Source organism: Pleurodeles waltl, chromosome 1_2 (assembly GCF_031143425.1).
Source record: "Pleurodeles waltl isolate 20211129_DDA chromosome 1_2, aPleWal1.hap1.20221129, whole genome shotgun sequence".
In the NCBI taxonomy this organism is placed as follows: Eukaryota; Metazoa; Chordata; class Amphibia; order Caudata; family Salamandridae; genus Pleurodeles; species Pleurodeles waltl.
The window spans coordinates 247464492-247484219 of NC_090437.1; the positions used below are offsets into that span (position 1 = coordinate 247464492).

At 43.5% G+C, this 19728-nt stretch overlaps 1 protein-coding gene across 1 annotated transcript in view; it reads left to right on the forward strand.

Moving 5' to 3' along the window:
* Positions 1–19728, forward strand: part of CCSER1 (coiled-coil serine rich protein 1) — a 2320004-nt gene that overhangs the window by 411552 nt on the left and 1888724 nt on the right. Inside the window, exon 2 of the mRNA XM_069237981.1 lies at positions 4834–6233. Within this exon, the coding sequence (XP_069094082.1) occupies positions 4877–6233 (1357 nt within the window). The 5' untranslated portion in view covers positions 4834–4876. The remainder of the gene's footprint in view (positions 1–4833; positions 6234–19728) is intronic.

Consider the following 19728-nt stretch of genomic DNA (forward strand, 5'->3'; position numbering starts at 1 on the left):
GAAATTCTCCAATAGCATTTACTCGTGGCTACCAAAGTTTTTTACCATTGACACTACACATAATCTAACATCCTTCTTTTCGAGTCACATGACCCTGATTCTCCTCCCTGCTGCCTCCCCCCCATTACCCCATTCTTAGGCCCTGATTTATACTTTTTGGTGCAAAACTTCACTAAGGCAGTTTTGCACTAAAAAGTTTAGCACCGGCTAGCACCATTTCTGTGCACCAGCCAGGCACCTTATTTATGGAATGGTGCAAGCCGGTGCGAAGGGTAGTCTAGCGTAAAAAAAAGTGACATTAGTCGGGTGGGGCTGGCAGTATCGAAGAAGGGGGATTTGCACCAAAAAATGACGTTAGGCAGGTTAGAGTAAAAAAAAAAAAAGACTAACCAGCCTAGAGTCATTTCCTGGCGCAAAACCATCCATACCACATGACTCCTGTCTTAGAAAAGACAGGAGTCATGCCCACCACCCCAGTGGAGAGCACAGGGGTCCAGGGTACCCTGGGCATGGCCATTGCACCCAGTGCCATGTAGGGGGGCCCTTTTCAGGGCCCCGAATGGCACTTAAAAAAAAGAAAAATTACCTATGCTTACCTTGCATGGGGTCCCCCATCCTCCGCTGTCCCTCTGGTGTGTGGGGGGTGTCACTGGGGTCTGGGGAGGGCACCTGTGGGCTTATTCCATGGTGTTCCACCACGGAACTAGGCCCACAGGTCCCCTAACACCTGCCCTGACCCAGGCATTAAATAATGGTGCAAAGATTTGAACCCCCCCCCCTCCCCTCCGTGCCTGATTTTAGCACAGGGGATAATAAGTCCATAGAGTCATTTTTTGCACGGGAATGCCTACCTTGCATCTCATGAAGGCAAGGTAGGTGTCCACGTCCAAAAAATGACTTTAACTCCATAAATTTGGCACTAGATGGGTCCCCTGTGCTGGCCATTGGTGTGGTGGGCATGACTCCTGTCTTAGAAGACAGGAGTCTTGTGGTATGGATGGTTTTGCATCAGAAAATTACTCTAGGCAGGTCAGAGTAATTTTTTTAACTTTAACCTGCCTAACGTAATTTTTTGGTGCAAAATCCCCTTCTTCCATAGCTCCAGCCCCACCTGACTAACGTCATTTTTTTTTTTACGCTAGCCCACCTTTTGCACCTGCTTGCACCATTCCATAAATATGGTGCCCGGCTGGTGCACAGAAATGGTGCAAGGCGGTGCTAAACATTTTGATGCAAAACTGCGTTAGTGCAGTTTTGCACCCAAAAATATAAATCTGGGCCTAAAATTGCTGAACTAAGTTTTGCGTCAAAAAGAACACCTCCTTCATACTCAAGCACAGTTGGAGAAAACTTTTTTTTCTCCTAGCATTTCACACATTGCACATGTGTTGTACTGTAAAGAACATATCGATTTTGTGGAATGTTTTATCATTTCCTAAGCGTAGGATCTTGAAGTAGAAGGGTACGTTTCCAGTAGAAAATCTATATAGGTTAGGCAACAGTGTAAGAATAACTTTACAAATTCAGAAGTTTTCTTCCTTACCAAGGGCTATGGCACAATCCCTTCAAAATATATCCCAATAAGTAGAGTGGGCATGCAGGATCCAATCTCTTGCAGATTTAGGATGAAGTTGGCTCTGACACCTTACACACTGGAGCTGAGCCAGCCAAGATACCCCAGACCCTGTAGTGAACTAGTGGTCTAGTACTCTTTAGAAAAAATGTATATGATGTTTAGGCACATCCTTGAGCAACTGCAGTCCTGTCCAATTATGTGGAAAACAAATCACCCCAATGTGTCTTGCCACTTCCAGCTACTAAGCATTTTTTGAACTAAGGGGCTCATTTAGGGGCATATTTAAGAGCCCCTAGTGCCTCCTTGCGCCTCACTTGTGCCATTTCTTTTTACGCAAATGGCTCCCAACGTGGCCAAAAACCCTGGACCATATTTACAAGTGGCAAAATGCATGTATTGCACCGCTTTGTACCGCTTTGCGCTACATTATGCATACACCAGGCATAATGCAGGCATTAAAAGGAGGTTTCCATTGCTTTCAATGGACCTCTGATTGCTTTGCAGGATTAGCATCATCATTTTTTACAATAATCCTGCAAATCGCCGGGCTAGCGTTAAAAAGTCTGACACTGGTCCCCTAACTACTGCCATGGTGCGTCATATTTTAAATACACCGCACACATGGTGGTGTTGGGGGGGGGGCGCGAAGGGGCACAAGAAAAGTGGTGCTGCTCTGGGTGCAGCGCCATTTTTCTTCAACGTGCCCCTTTGCTGTCCACCAGGGGTGTGGAAGTAATAACCTTTGCTGAGCTGGTTGACTACCGCCTGCGATATCTAGAGATCTCTGCTGCAACAGCAGCATCTCTAAAGGCACAAAGGGGCACATTTAAGAGCCCCTAGCACCACTGGAGCATCACTTTTAGTGACGCTCCAAGGGCTCTATGCCCTGCGACGTATTTACAAAGTGGTGTTACCTTGTAAATACGGCCCTTTCACACACAGCCCTTTGCAGGGAAGCGACGTGCAATGGATGTTGCTGTGGATATGCCATAGCAACACCCATTGCATAACACCCATTGCATTTTGACGCTGCTTCAGATTTACGAGATTTTGTAAACCTGAGGCAGCACCAAATCTAACGCCACCACAGGGGTGGCATTAGCAAAGTGCAACAAGGAGGAGTACTTTTATTCCTCCTCGTTTTTTTGCTTTTTCTATGCGTGCTGCACTCTGCAGCGCACATAGAAAAAGCAAAATGCCAGACATGATTGATTATGCGCTGGAAGGTGTCCCTTCCTGCACATAAACAATAATTTCAAAATGATGCTTTGGCACTTCTGTGTGGGCTGCATTCTGTGCCAAATCTCCAAATCACCATTAGTGATTGTTTATGTGCAGGAAAGGACACCTTCCCACACATAAACTATCAAACCCCTCAACGCAGACGGCCTTGCACGATGATGCAAGGATGCCTGCGTTGGCGCTAGGCAGCCCAATTTAATGCCCGTGCAGGGGACAACACAGGGGTGCGCCGTATTCAATTAAATACGGCTTATACCTGCGTTGTGAAAATGACGTAGCGTGGCGCTGCCAATTATGGCGCAGCGTTGTGCTCTGTCATTTTCTTTTAAATATGGGCCTAAAAGTTTCCTGAGCAGCCACTGTGATTCAAGAAGCTGCTCTGTAAACGTTTTGTGTTACGAAAAAAAATGACCATGAGAGATATCCTCCACTTTTTTAAATGTTTCTTTGCAGGACCGCCAGACTTTTCTAGGTGTCCCTGAAAAGAAAAATAGGCATCAAACAATTTACTCGAAATAAAGCAAATATAGACTGAGGCCCCATGTCTAAAGTTTCCTTCAGTGGAAACACAACGTTCTTCCTGAATCTAAATACACTGGACGGTTACTTAGTTTGGTGAACATTGTACTCCGTCATATTTGTGACACAGTTTCCTATCTGTCAAATTATAAATGAAGCACTTTGGGGCACATTTATAAGCCCCTAGCACCACCTTGTACCACATTAGCATCATTTTTCTTACTCTAATGTGGGCCAGCAAGGCTAAAATCCTCGTGCCACATTTACAAAGTGAAGCAATGCATGCATTGTGCCACTTTTTAATCCTTTGTGCTACATTATGCCTGCACCAGGCATAATGTATGTAATGGGAGTGTTCCCCTGTTAGGGAGGCTGAAAAAAACGGTGTAAGGTATGTTCCCCTTTGTACTCTGCAGGAGTAGCGCCAATATGTTCATGCAAAATGATGCTATTGCCCCCTACCCTGTGCCACGGTGGCAGTAGGAGGTGGTGGTAAAGGGTGCAAGAAAATTGGTAAATACCCCCCAATATCTTCTAATGTCTAATGCACGTCTGAGAGATGACTATGCAAAAATTACCGATAAATACAATAAATTAATAATTGACAAATGGTATGGCCATTTTCCTCTATACAACTTTCTTATTATCCATGATAATAATGGTTGGTAATGACTCAACTGTTAAAACAATTGTCACCACTTTTTACTGACAATAATATGTTAACAATTCCATATAAACAAACATGTACTGGTAGATTCAAGGATTGTGAAACTGTATTCAAAATACACAGGATCTCCATATTTTGAAATTATTGTAGCCATCACAAAAACTAGCATGAATGTGGGATACCGTCATCTAATTATATGTGAAATTAAACATTTTCATATTAATATATTGTAATACAAAGGTAGTAAAGGCAGTATAATATAATCTTCATCTGTTTTGTTTTCCTCTTCATATATTCAGATATTGACCATCATTACAAGAGCAAGGCTAAATCCCTATCCCTTTACAAACAGTTTTTGCACAGGTTTCAGAGTTATGAATTTTGTGATAATTGTCCCACCACCCAGTTTAACACTGATAGATTCCGGTAAGTCAAATTTGCAAACCTGATCAGCAGAAATGGTCTGAAAAAAAGCCCAAAAACTCCCTAATACTGAGTGTTAAATGTAGATTTCTCATGTTATGCCTCATTGGAAGTTAAAAAACCGCAATGAAAGTTTTTTTCACCATGTTTTGAATTCCGCACCCGTGGTAATTGTATTTCCCACATGTGGCAAATAATTTACCCTCTTCTGCTTAACTTATGATGAGGTCCTTTGAGTCTTATCAACTTCTCGTCATTTTAGACAGTGGATTTTCTAATTTATAATCAAGTGTGAACACATAGATAAAATATTGTTTCAGCTTCGTGAAATACTTTTATGTACATTATTATATTTAGCAAAGATACCACTACCCAAATTTATAATACCTTTCTTCTTTCGTTGCAGACAGTCAGCTTGGAATTCCGAAAGACTCCTACCTCCAGTCCTGATGGGGGACACAGGATCGAGACGCTCGACACTTGTTTCAAGGCTGCCAATATTCAGGAGGAGTATTAGTCGAAAGCAGGATCAACTTCCATCTTCCCCCTTGACTGGTAGTGCCAGTGGGATCCACAGTTCATCTCCTTCTAGCACCAACTCCAGTTCAGACAGTACAGGAAAGCGCAGGAGCATATTCCGCACCCCATCCATTGGTTTCCACAGTAGAAAGGAAAGTGAAAAAAAAGAAGATACAGCTGCACCAAACAGTATTTCCAATGGGGTCCATTCGACTGATATCCTTGGGCAAAACCAGAATGCTGATCAGAACGTTAAAACCAAAAGCAAGCATTCCATTGGCTTCTCTAGCTCATGCAGCAAGAAGATCACCAGGTCCGCGACAGAGGACTTTGAAAAACGGAAGGAACACTCTTCCAATAGGAATGTATTTACCAATTGTATAAGCTCTGGAAATGATGGTGATGACTCCGGCTATGCAGAAGAGCAGAGTCAGCGCTCCGTGAAACGCTCCTCTCGAAAGCTGCTGCCCAGATCATTCTGTTCCCACCATAGGTTTTCCAAGACCATAACCCAAAGCCAGTCGGTTCCATCCGCAGAGCCATCCAAATGTTTTGCAGATAGACCAGAACATGCGGAAAGCGAGCCCGCTGCAGTAAAATGCTCGCTGCCTTGTTCTGCCGAGACAACAGAGTGTGCCACAAGTTCACTGCCATCCCCTCTTCCATCCACTGACCACACTACTGCTCAGACCCCATCTGAAAGTTTGCTCTTCATTGATGATTCCATTTCAGAAACTGATGTCCTGCCAAACAGTGGAAACAACACTATGCACACTGAAGACTTTGGGCACAATGTTTCTACTTCTCAAATCTTTCTCAACCCTGCTGCTGCTCACTTTAAGAAAACAATAGAACAATCAAAAAACACATCCCCACGCCATAGTTCACCTGAAAATCAGATCTGTGAGGACTTGTCACCAAGAAGAGAATATACCAAACCCCTCGCTTCATTCCAAGGAAAAGTGTTATTACCGATCTCTGAGCTCCCTGCCACTGATGGCAGCAGTTTAGGGGATATCACTTTCTCCGAGACCCCAACAGAGGACAATGTCAGCAATTTAGGTGATGGTCTCTTGGGCTATGATTCTGGAGAATCATTTGGTTTAGAAAACAGTGAGTGCTTTGAGACACCAGAAAACTCGCCAAAGAAACAGGCATTCTCAAACGAACATACATTGTCAACAGTAGCAGAACAGGCAATGAAACAAGATGGCATTATAGAATCTAGAATTAACTCCTTATCTGAAGCTCAGCAACCTATTGCACATCCAGCCCAACATTGTAGAGGTATGTTTTTCTTTTTCCTTTCACACAACAGAAAAATGTACCATGTTCTATTATTACAGTCATAAATATTGCTGAAAGAACTGCTAATGCTATTGGTTGAGGCGTTAACAGCTGTATGGCATTGCTACAGATGCCTGGCAAAACATTGTATATTGCAGCTCTTATTATTAGTGCAGCTGTATTTCTGGTGACAAAGTAACAGGGATTCTGGACACCACCTGAATTATGAGTCATGCGGTGACTCTTGGTTTAATTCTGAATTCTTTGACTTATGAAAGCAGGCAGAGGCACATATTTACGAGCTCCTTGTGTAGCCGTTGCATCACTTTATGTGTCGCACTGGCGCACAAACCTTTAAATCATATCAATGAGGCCATGCAAAGCCACTTTGCGTGGATTTGAATGGCCTCATAGATATGGAGTAAGGTAAGGGAGCGAAAATCACTTTGTTGCCTTACTCTATGCACAGGAAGCATCCCATGGGCTTTGTGGAGAGTGTTTCCACGCAACACCCATGAATTTTGACACATCCCCAGACTTACAAGACCTTATAACCCTCGGGATGCACAAAGACTTTACTTCTCCCCAGAGATTCTGCATTCTGCAGCACACATAAAAAGAGGAAAAAGCCTCCCAGGATTGTTGTGTGCAGGAAGGTGACCCCTCCTGCACAAGAACAATCCTGCCTACAATCTAGACACCCTTGCACCACAGTGCAAGGGTGCCTGTGTTGGCGCTAGGCTGCCAAAACGGCACCAGCGCAGTGAAAAAGGACAGGAATGCACCATAGATATGGTGCATTCCTGCCCTTTCCCTTTGACGCACTCACCTTTCTTTGCTGCCCTGCTCCCAAAGCCCATTAATATTGGCCTAATGTCAAAATCAAGACAAAAAGTCTTGTTAAAGTTCCTAGGAAAAATAAAGAATTACTCGGGGAATCAGATGCAGGATTCCTGATGCCTCATTTCTGAGGACACCGTTAATGAAGGGTGCATAGCTATCAATAGTGCAGCAGGTGTAGTGGTGCCGGGACCCAGAGTTGTATGGGGGAGAGGTCTGTTGAACTCCAAATAAAGATGATTTTTCCTACTTAACAAGAGCATGTGAGTGTATTTTTCTTGCTTGCATTAAAGCCAGTGGCTCATTTAGTGCACCTCTGCCTCCTTGAACACAACAAAATACCTGGTAATCCCCGGTCACTCAAGAGTTACTTATGCTCCTAGCATCAGTAAGGCCAAGAGAGATTTCAGGCCTAACACAGGGCCAAACACAATGAGACTCAGAATGCTGATTAAGTCATAGAAGAATGTTGAAATTATGGAAGTGCATGTGCTGGTGGAAGATAAAAGAAAAGAGATAAAAGATGCAGTGGTGTTGTTGAGGACTTTACGGGAGAATGACTTAGATCCTTGCGGAGGGATTACTCCATCACACACATGACAGATATCCGGTCCACTGTATTATGATCTCCATAAGCTATTATGAGATTGTAATATGGCGGATAGAATACCCGTCATGTTTGTAACAGAGTGAGCCCCTCAGCCAAGATCTAAATCAGGCCCTAAGTTTTGTGGTTGTAATTGGCTACTATTCTTCATGGTTGCTAAAGTTCTGCAAGTGTCTGAGACTCATTTAGAGAAAAGTAATAAGAGAATTTGATGAGAATTAAGACAATTGGGTAGGCTTGGACAAGAGCAAGGAGGGGGAGTAAATGCATGTAGCATAAAGGTCTTATAAAGAAAGAATTATTTAACCTGGAGGTAAAGGGCAGGTATAGAAGTGACCATACATGTAGAACTGATATGAATCAGAGTGTAAGGTTTATGCAATTGTTTGGTAGAACAAGTAAGGATTCTAGCCCAGGTTTACTAACGCTTTCCACCTTGCTTGCATTACCTTCATAACACAAGCCCAGTTCAATGCATTGTAGTGATATTTACTTTTCAATGCAAATCTGAATTTACGTTCCATTGTTGGCCAAAGTAACGTAAAGAAGCACTATGTGCTACTTTGCACTACTTTCTGTCATGGGGCGTTCCATTGGTGGTACGTGGGTGGTACATGAGCAGCAACAGGTTCTCATCTCTACTTCCTGTGCCAGCCTGCCTACCATAACAATAGGACAGCCCTCCCTCTTAGAGTCATGCATCCTTCGAAGGCGGCTTCATTTTTGAAGGCTGCCACTTGGGGCTAACACCAAAGTGGCTACCCGCAGGAGGGAGGTGGTACCTATCTGGCCTGCAGTTCCTGATTGACCACCTTCCTGAGAGTCGTTAGCATGTCTCTCCAGGAGGGCAGAAGGCTATTTTGTAGGGCAGGCTCCATATGTGCCCAGGTAGGCACTGGAGTTTTAAAGACAACAAAGTGGCAACAGCACAGTGCAACAAAATACATTAATATTGACTTGAGATACAAGTCAGGCTTAATGTAATAAATTGTTTGATACCTTGGATCACACCGTTCAGGAGTTAACACAACTGAGGGGGCCAGCATGTAAACCTGTACTTGCCAATGGGTTGACTAAGGGCCTGATTTAGAGTTTGGTGAATGGTTTTTCTCTGTCACAAATGTAATGGATATCCCATCCACCACGTTACAATTCCATTATATCTTACATAAATTGTAATACGGTGGACGGGATATCTGCCACATTTGTGATGGAGTAACCCATCCGCCAAACTCTAAATCAGGCCCTTAGTCTTTCCACAATAAAAGCTATAGATTTGTGGGGTTTACTGTCTGGACATGTAAAGTACATGTCTTGCCTGTGTCATATGTTGCACCCCTTCCCTAGGACTTGGTAGGCCTGCCAGAGGGGTGACTTGCGTACATGTAAAGGGGAAGTGGTGGCTTTGCCATCACTTTTAGTGGCAAAGACAAGCAAGCAATGTGGAACTGCTCTCCTGGTGGCTGACAGGGGGCTCATTTTACCTGCGGGACCTCCAGGGTGGTACAGCCAGTGCCAGCAAGGCCAAGGGTACCCCTCTATGTTACATGGATACCAGGATACCATTTACCAGGGGCTACAGGTAAGTTAGCCATTTCCAACTGTGTACAACCAATTCGACAAACACTATTAGGGTCAGGGCACGGGCACTGAGATCTGGTTAGCAGGGCTCAGTGCCATCTCAGAGTCAAAAAAGCAGCAGCATCTTTAAAAAAAAATTGGGGGTGACCATACAAAAAGAAGCACTTCCTTATATGGTGCACTTTCAGGGTATAAGATACAGTCAGTAAAAATGCAGATAACCCTTGCAGGTGGAATGCGATCTCTATCTAGATCCTTGAATTGCACAGTGTGCTCAGTATTTTGAAGAAACACTCATATTTAAATTTTTGTCTTGAATTTAAATACACCACACTTCTTACAAAGTGAATACAACAGGAACATCTCGCACTCCTGCTGGTCTGGTTTATTCATTAGATTAAGATGGTAATTCTGTCAAAAAGTTTAAATATGTGTATTTCACAAACTATTTATATACCTGCTAACTTCTTCAAGAAATGTTCTAAATTATTTTAGCGATTCACATGTGAGGAAACCTTTTCAAGAGTTGTGGGGCTATCAAGTAACTGGCCTCAAACTCTGTGAGTTAGATCCATTCATCACTAGTGTCAAGGAATTATTCCTACTATTTTACAAAACACTAAGGCCCAGATTTAAGAGGGCCTAGCACCTCCTTGTCCCACATTAGTGTCATTATTTTTTACGCTAATGTGTCCCAACGAGGCCAAAATCGCCACACCAGATTTACAAAATGGCACAATGCATACATCGCACCACTTTGTAACCCCTTGCGCCACACTATGCCTGTGCCACGCATAATGTATGCAAGTGGAGTGTTCCCCCATTGAGGGGGAGGTAAAATGGTGCAAAGAAATCTAAAGATTTCTTTGCGCCATTGTTTGCAGCATTTTTAACGCCTGCTCAGAGCAGGTATTTAAAGAGGTCACACCATTGGATACAATGGGCCCCTATGTACTGTTCAGGGTTAGCACCAAATTTTCACAGTAACCCTGGACAGTACATCAATAGCGTCAATAATGTAGATGCTATTGCCCCCTACCATGCGTCATAGTGTATGGCGCACGCATGGGGGCAGTTGGGGGGGCACAAAGGGGTGTTAAGGATTTTCTTAAATCTGCCCCTGAATGCCTGGTACTCACCTTTAGCTATTGGCCTCTGGTTAACAGGAATAAATAGCCCAAGGTCTACTCAGGGAGGAAGTGTGGGGGAAGAGACTCAGAACACAACAGTCATCAAAAAACAATCAATAAATCATTGTCCAGACAATATTTTTGTTTGTAAAAAGAAAAAGGACTTTAGTCCTGACACACATTATGGAAAATACTGTATGTAATTAACAATGGACACTCATCAGCGGCACGAATGGGAAATTGTATCCATGATAATCTTGGGGACATTCTTAAGTGGTAAAGTTTATTGGCCTTTGCCCTGTGAGAGGGATCTCATTGTGAATATTGGGGTAGCTCTTATACTTGAGTTGACTCTCAGGATAGCATTTCAGTTCCTCAAATGGATGTACTCTTTTCTCTTCCTGGGGGGCAGTGTTGTAGTACTTTCTGTCCGTGGTGAAAAGTTTATGAAGTTCCATCATGGTAGAAAGAACCTGCCGGTGCCTCCAATCTTGCTTGTTGATGTGCACCCTGTGTGCCACATCAAGTGGGGACTTAACAGTCTTGGCAACAGCCAACTGGGTTGCTCTTTATGAAAAGGGGAACCAGCACCTCAGGTAAGTAGCAGAAGCATCTGCACCTTTCCGGAAATTGTAGCCTCAGGGTTTGGGTGTTCATGTCCTGGAGATTTCACTACTTGTATTTTCCTCTCATCCACAAACCCCCCAGCCAAATGGAGGTTTGTCAGGTGTCAGTGGTGAATGTTCCATGCATGTGCAGTCTCTTCCATTGGTGTCAACATCTTGGAACTGGTAGGTTCTTTGAAACCTGACTGAAATTGTGGCCAAACTTTTTGTAGTACTTCAGATGCTTCTTCAATCTAGCTCATGGAGTAGAACAAGCTCCCTGTCAAATTCTACAACACACACCATCAGCCTCAGGTGTTGCTGAAATTGCACTAACTAAACGGGAGAAGGAGGGTTTAAAGGAGCTGGCTGAATCCTCCTTAAGGCTTCAGTAAATCTACATAAAGACCCAGCCCTGAAAAGAAACTTCCACAGGGAGAAAAACATTATTTTTTTTATGAAAACCCTCACCCACCAGGGTTACCCCTTGGTGGCATGCTTCATCATTGGGTTTCTTCCCGTTCTGCTGCAGAATGAAAGAAAGGCACAACAGATGAACATCCTAGCAGTCAGTCAGCTCTTTGCCTTGATGCAAGCTCCAGTCAGTTCTTTCTTCAGACGAGTCACTATTCCCTCATGTTGCTGGCCCAAAACCTTTCAAGTTGAATTGTAGGAAATGACCACTACCATAGAGCTCTGAGGAATGTCAGGGTGGCAACTGGTGTGGGACACCAGGCTTCTTTCTGGTCAGTACATCTTTTCCCTGGAAGTTTCTGTCCTATACATATACCCATGTCACAAGCAGCCCTTGTGTATTCCAGCTCTGACTTGTTCGCAACAGTTCTGCCCTTTTACTATTTCATAGATTGATGCAAACACATATGAGCAGGCAAAGTTGGAGGAGCCAGGAGTCTCTACTCAGGAGCTATCCACAAAACAGGAAGAGATCAAAGAATGCTACCCCAATTAGCTTCCTATTAACCTGTGGGAGGTAGTCCTTCTAGAGATCAGTGGGTCAGAAAAGGTCATGGAGAAACTCCTTTGCTTCAGAGGGTACCTCATTTCCATAAGACCCCTTTGCCTGACCTACAACTAAGTATCCCTGGCAGAGCCCACCAATTTATATCTCCTGCCTGGGCTCTGACTAACCCTGCATATTAAATATCACTAAACAGTAGCAGTCATACACGGTCTACATATATTTTCAACACATGTAAGTGATGCATGCTCACATGCGCAAACAAACACAAATGATGGACGGAATCGGAAACCAATCTAACATTCACCACCAGTCACAGATCTGGGTTTAATCCATCAATTCTTTTGATCACCACCCCATCCCAATTTGGACCCAGCCAATGCAAATCAGTCTTGATCCTGTTCCCCATTGGAACAGTCCAGCCTAAGCTGCCAGGCCAGGTCCTCCCCAGAACTGAAACAATCATCCTGGGACCGGTTTCAGAGTAACATCCTTCCTCAGCCAGGCTAGCTTGAATCTAGTGGCACAGCGAGCCAGGACCAAAGTCTAGGCATATCTGGCACATTTAGGGTGACACAAGTAAACAAACACAAATAACGGAAGGAATGCAGAATCAATGAAACATTTACCCAGTGTTATAGATCTGGGCTTAATCCATCAGGTATTTTGCTCATCATGCTCATCATGCCACACCAGTTTGAACCCACCCATATACAAATCAGTTTTTGTCCTGTTCCCCATGGGAACAGTCCAACCTAAACTGCCAGACCAGATCGTTCCCAGTCTGGAAACCAGCATCCTGTAACCAGTTTCAGAGTACCACCTTTCATCAGCCAGGCTAGCTTGAATCCAGTGGCATAGTGATTCCAGAACCCACGTCTCGGAATGCCTGGCACACTTAGGGTGATAAAAGCAAACAAACAAAAATAATGGATGAAATGAGGAACAAATCAAACATTCACCCCCAGTCACAGATCTTGGTTTAATCCGTCAATTATTTTGCTGACCATACCACCCCAGTTTTTACCCAGCCATATGCAATCAGTCCTGACCATGTTCCTCATAGAAACAGTCCAGTCTGAACTGCCAGGTCAGGTCCTCCCCAGACCAAAAACAAGCATTCTGGGACCGGTATCAGGTTATCACCCTTCATCACCCAAGCTAACTTGAATCTAGTTGCATACTGAGCCCAGGACCCACATCTTGGCATAGCCGATGCACTTAGAAGCACAAAAACAAACAAACACAAATGATGGATGGAATGTGGAACCAATCAAACATTCACTCCCAATCAGTCTTAACCCAGTTCACCATAAGAACATCCCAGCCCGAACTGCCATGCTAGGCCCTCACCTACACCAGAATAAAGGACCCTGGGATTGGTTTCAGAGTATCACCCATCTTCAGCCAGGCTAGCTTGAATCAAGTGGCATACTGAGCGGGGACCATTGTCTGGGTATACCTGGCACACTTAGGGTGACAAAAACAAACAAACACAAATGATGGACAGAATGGTGATCCAATCAATCATTCACCCCGAGTCACAGATCTTGGTTTAATCAATCAATTCTTTTGTTCACCACTCCGCCCCAGTTTGAACACAGCCATATGCAAATCAGTATTGACCCTGTTCCCCATGGGAACAGCCAATTCCTAACTGTGAGACCAGGTTTTCCCTGGACCAGAAGCCAGAATCCTAGGACTGTTTTTAGAATATCACCCTTCGTGAGCCAAGCTATCTTGAACCCAGTGGTATAGTGAGCCCAGGAACCACATCTGGGCATACCCGGTGCACTTAGAGAGACAAAAGAAAACAAACAAAAATGATGGATGGAATGTGCAACCAGTCAAAAGTTCATGCTAGTCACAGATCTGAGTTGAATCCATCATTTCTTTTTATCGCCATGCCACCCTAGTTTGGACCGAGCCGTTTACAAATAAGTCTTGACCCTGTTCCCAGTGGGAACAGTCCAGCCCGACCTGCCAGGCCAGGTTCTCCCCAGATGGGAACCAAGCATCCTGGGACCAGTTTCAGAGTATCACCTTTCATCAGCCAGGCTAGCTTGAATCAAGTGGCTTAGTGAGGCCGGGACCCCCGTCTGGGCATACCCGGTTCCTTTAGAGCAACAAAAGAAAACAAACACAGATGATTAAAGGAATGTGGAACCAATCAAACTTCTGCCCCCAGTCACAGATCTAGGCTTAATCCATCAATTATTTTGCTCACTACAACACCCCTGTTTGGATACACCCATATGTAAATCAGTCTTGACTCTGGATCCATGGAAACAGTCCAGTCTGAACTGCCAGGCAAGATCCTCTCTTAACCAAAAACAAGCATCCTTGGATTGGTTTCATATCTCACCCTTCATCAGCCAGACTAGCCAGAATACAGTAGCATAGTGTGCCCGGGACCCATGTCTGGGCATACCCGGCGCACTTAGGGTAACAAAAGCAAACAAACACAAATGATGGACAGAATGCAGAACCAGTCAAACATTTACCCCTAGTCACAGATTCAGGTTTAATCCATCAATTCTTTTGCCCACAGCGCCACCCCAGTTTAGCGACAACCAAATGCAGATCAACCTTGACCCTGTTAGTCATGGGAACAGTCCAGCCTGAACTGCCAGGCCAAGTCTTCTCTGGACCAGAAACCAGCATCCTGTGACCAGTGTCAGAATATCACCCTTCATCAGCCAGGATCTCACTCTTCATCAGCCAGGATAGTTTGAAGCCAGTGGTTAGTGAGCCTGGGACCCACATCTGGGCATACCCGGTGCACTTTGAGTGACAAAAGTGAACAAAAACAAATGATAGAGAGAAAGCGGAACCAATCAAACATTCCCACCCACCTACAGATCTGGGTTTAATCCATCAATTCTTTTGATCACTATGCTGTCCCAGTTTGGGCCCAGCCATATGCAAATCAGTCTTGACCGTGTTTGCTATGGGAACAGTCCAGCCCACACTGCCAGGCCATGTTTTTCCTGGACGAGATAGCAGTATTCTGGGACCAGTTTCAGGATATCACCATTTATCAGCTAGACTAGCTTGAATCAAGAGGCATAGTGAGTCTGGGACCCAAGTCTGGGCAAACCCAGCAACCTTCGGGTGACAAAAGCAAACAAACACAGATGATGGAAGGAATGCAGAACCAATCAAACATTTACCACCCAGTCACAGATCTGAGTTTACTTCCTCAAACCTTTTGCTCACCACACCATCCAGTGTAAATTCAGCCATACACAAATCAGTCTAGACCCTGTTCCTCATGGAAACAGTCCAGCCCAAACTACCAGACAAGATCCTCCCTAGACCCTAAACAAACATTGTGGGACTAGTGGCATACCCAGCAAACTTAGGGCGACAAAAGCAAACAGACACATATGTTGGACAAAATACAGAACCCATCAAACATTTACTTCAAGTCAGATCCCTGGGTTTAAATCATCAATTATTTTTCTCACCACACAACCCCAGTTTGGACCGACCCATATGCAAATCAGTCTTCACCCTGTTTTCATGGGAACAGTCCTGCCCAATCTACCAGGCCAGGTTCTCCCTGAACCAAAAACAAGCATCCCTGGACTGGTTTCTTGTATCACCCTTCGACAGCCAGACTAGCCTTAATACAGTGGTATAGTGAGCCCGGGACCCATATCTGGGCATACCCAGTACACTTAGAGTGACAAAAGTGAACAAGCACAAATGATGGATAGAATGCAGAACAAATCAAACATTCACACCCAGTCACAATCTATCATTTTTTTTTTTTATCTCCACACTACCAGTCATATGCAAATTAGTCTTGGCCAAGTCCTCCCCAGATAAGAACCAAGCATTCTGGGACCAGTTTCAGCATATCACCCTTCATCAGCCAGACTAGCTTGAATCAAGTGGCATAGTGAGGCCAGGACCCATGTCTAGGGATACCCAGCGCACTTAGGGTGACAAAAGCAAACAAACACAAATGATGGACAGAATGTGGAACCAATCAAACATTCACATATCTGGGTTTAATCCATCAATTATTTTACTCAACATTCCACCCCAGTTTGGACCCACCCATTTGCAAATCAGTCATGACCCTGTCCCCTATAAAAATCTGCTAACTTCAAAAACAATTAATTCTGCTGTTTCGTACTTTAAGATCCTTAAAGCTTATAGATAGCGGGAAGTCCCTAGGGGCAAGTACATTTGATGAATTCATTTTTAAGCAATCCGCTATGGTCGGGGCAAAAAAATAGAACATTGCTTCAGTTTCATTTGCTGCACCACAATCAGGGCAAACACTCAATCTTATTTCCCTATGCCATTAATTAGTGAAAGTTCTCAGAGGGAGTGTGTCAACTCTAAACCAGATGTACAAACTTTTGGCAAGAGCAGGGTTGATCATATTGAGGAACAATTCAAAGCTTGGAAAGAGCTTAATTTCCAAGAATTTACATGTCAGTGAGCCATAGTCATCAGCCAAAGCACACTACTCATTAATACATTTCCATTAACAACTCTTAAGCACTGTGAAATCAACTTAACAAGGTGATTCTGGCTCTTCCCATAGCCTCAATAGGCCCAATCTATGGACCCAATCACACACTGACTTCGCCCTGGAGACTGTTATCATCAAATCTCTTAAGGAATTCCTGTATTGGCTCAATTCATTTGTGGTCCACAAACGAACCAAATAGACCAGAGGCTTTAGGGCGTCCAAATCAGCAAATCTCTGCAGGTCAAGGTCTAAATAGAGTGGGTTAATGGAGTGCTTGCAGGTAATAATATCAATTTCCTTACAAATTTGTTTTCTGCATCAGCTAAGCAGCTTATGTTTCTGTGGCCCCAAATCTCTGCCCCAAACAAAGCAGAGTTTTGTGCCTTAGCTTGATAGACTGCTAGAGCTGGAGACAGATCGGCAATTAGTATTCATGTAGACCATAATAATGGCATTAAATCTATGCTCCACAGTAAGAGAACTCTTTTTTAGCTAGTTAATTTAACCTCTAAATAATTGAAAGAGTTAACCCTTTCTAGCATTTTGCCACCCACTCATCTTGACATATTCTTAGCTCCCCTCTGACCAAAAATCATGAATTTAGTTTTCTCTGCATTCAACTCCAGTCCTCTGGTCCTGCAAAGGTTTATGAATTTATCACTGAGCACCTGCAGCCCCATTGCTGTTTTAGATATAAGTAGGGAGTAATTGGCAAAGAGTGGAATGGGAATTTTTGTATTTTTCACAGTATGGGAATCATTTTTACGTCAAGGAGTTCCTTCACCACATCATTCATATATAATATGAATATTTGGGCACAAACACACCCTTTACGCACACCACGTCTAATAGCAATCCTGTCAGTTAGCTCTCCCTCGCTACCCCAACATACTTGGGCATAATTCTTCAAAGGAAGTTTTATAATCAGTTCAAGCAGATTTGGAGGAACCCCCATGCTTGATAGCACTTGCCACAAGGTTTTTCGTGGGATGAGGTAAACCTCAGTCTTAATGTCAACAAAGGCTACATAAAGCCTTTGTTTCGATAATAAAACATATTTCCAGTAAAGGACAACTAACCTAAAAACCTGATCAGAAGTGCTGGTCTTTGGTCTAAACCCCTCCTGTAAGGGGGACAAAATGTTCTCGTCCTCTAACCACAGTAACACTTTTTCCAGGACTTGCCTGGCAAAGATTTTCTGGAGGGTGTCAGTAAGGCTTATAGGTCTGCAGTTGGAAGGACAGGTGTCATCCCTTTTTTTATAGATCAGTATAATCTCAGCCCCCTTCCATCTCTTAGGTATGTCCCCTCCCTTTGAAATGGTATTGAATAGCAGGTTTATATAACTACTCCAAAATAATGTCTCTTATTTATGTAGGTCAACTTGGTTTTTTTACGGCCCGGGGGCCTTGGCAGTTTTCAGGGCAACAATTTCCCTGGCTTTTTCATTAAGGCTAATAGATATGGGACCTCTTGTTCCCCTTCCTTCATACTTAGGCACAGAATCTTCATTGAGTGCTTCAACCGTATTGCATTCGGGCTCAGGTGAGCCCTCAGGGGCATACAAAAAATTGTAAAATGGGAAATCCAATTGTTGGGATTGATATGATAATGATGGGAACTCCGTCAGACCCAACTATCGCCACCATCTTCCAAAATGACCAAATGTTTTTCCTACCAGCTGCCTTTAACATATCCCTCCAAATCGAATCCTCCCACTCTTTTTTTGCATTGCTAAGAACTCTACTATAGTCATGCCTGGCTATCACTATTCCCTCTTTATTTTTCTCCTTAATAGCCTTCCTTAGGTGGGTTTTGGCTGCTTTGCAGCCCTTTTTAAAGCATCTAGCTGATTTATTCCTTCTCACCTTCCTGTAAGTTTCCTTTTGAAACAATTGCCTCAATCCTGTAAATAACTAATTATGCACATCCAGGATAGGAATATCTGTAGGCAAATGATCAGCATAGCTAGAGAAGTGAGATGCAAAGAGACCATAGATCTTACAAATTTTGATTAGATATTACTGCCTGCCATGAGAGTTAGCTTTCAATGTTGGCCACTATAGGTTCAGGGATCATTGTAACACAAGTACTGTTTTTCTTACTAAGTACTTCTCCAGTTAGAAACAAAATCAGAGGATTTTGTTCACTGTCCATGCAATTCTCAATATTTAAATCACCCAGGAGAGCCCACAATCTTTCGTCTAATAAAATGTAATCAATAACACTATAGTGACTGTCCCTTTTAAAAGTGATTGCCCTCTCAGGATCAGATACTGTGCAGCCGTTGTAAACTCTTAAGCCCCTGCTAAACATCAGTGACACAATCTTAAGAACAGTAGCTGTGTTTACCCACTATGGAAGGAATATTCCACAATTCATCCTCTAGATGAGTGACCTATTTCCAAATTGGAGAGGGTTCAAATGAATTATTAAAATGTCCTGCTACAATGACTTGGTTTCTAATACCTCCTCCAAAGAAAGTAAAGTTGGGGAATCTTTACTTGCTGCAGCCTTACATACATATATATTAGTAAAGGCAATGCGAACCCAAGTTATAATAATGCCCAAAACGTCTGGATAGTCTATATGCATGGCCTTGTGGGGGCGCGGTAAGTCATTCTTCAATAGGATTAGTAGGCCCACACTAGCCCTCCCAAATTTCTCTGATGGTTTGACCTCTATAGTATACGAGGTGTAACCATTAAGAATATTTTTTCTGTGGCCCAAGTTTCTTTAAACATGCAAATGTCATACTTCTCCATATAAGTCAGCCAATCAACATCAACCAGATTTGTTTTTCCAGCCATGTTCCATGACATCAACCTAGGATGATTGCTATGATTTGCTTTTACACTCCTACCCCTTCTACTTACAGATTTTAGGATTTCTACACAAGGTAGTGGTTCCACCATCCCCCAGTTTTAGAAGGAGTGATAGCAACGCCACGAGATGCCACTTCCTGCAGTATGGGAGGAAAATCCTCACCTTTCAAACTGCCGATGATGTCCCCAAGGGATAATGAATCCCCTTGTGCTTCATCTATTTGACAATTAGTAGTACCTAGTGAATCAGGGATGGATATGTCAAGATCAGCCACCGCCACATCCTTATCTTCTATAATAAAACGTGACTGATTTATCTCTCGGAACACAAAAATTGGTATCAATACTATCTCCGGAGAGAAGTCAGTCCTCTTTATCAAGGTTAGACAGTTCATGGGGGAATACAGATAGGCCATGATTCAATGGCTTCCTTTGC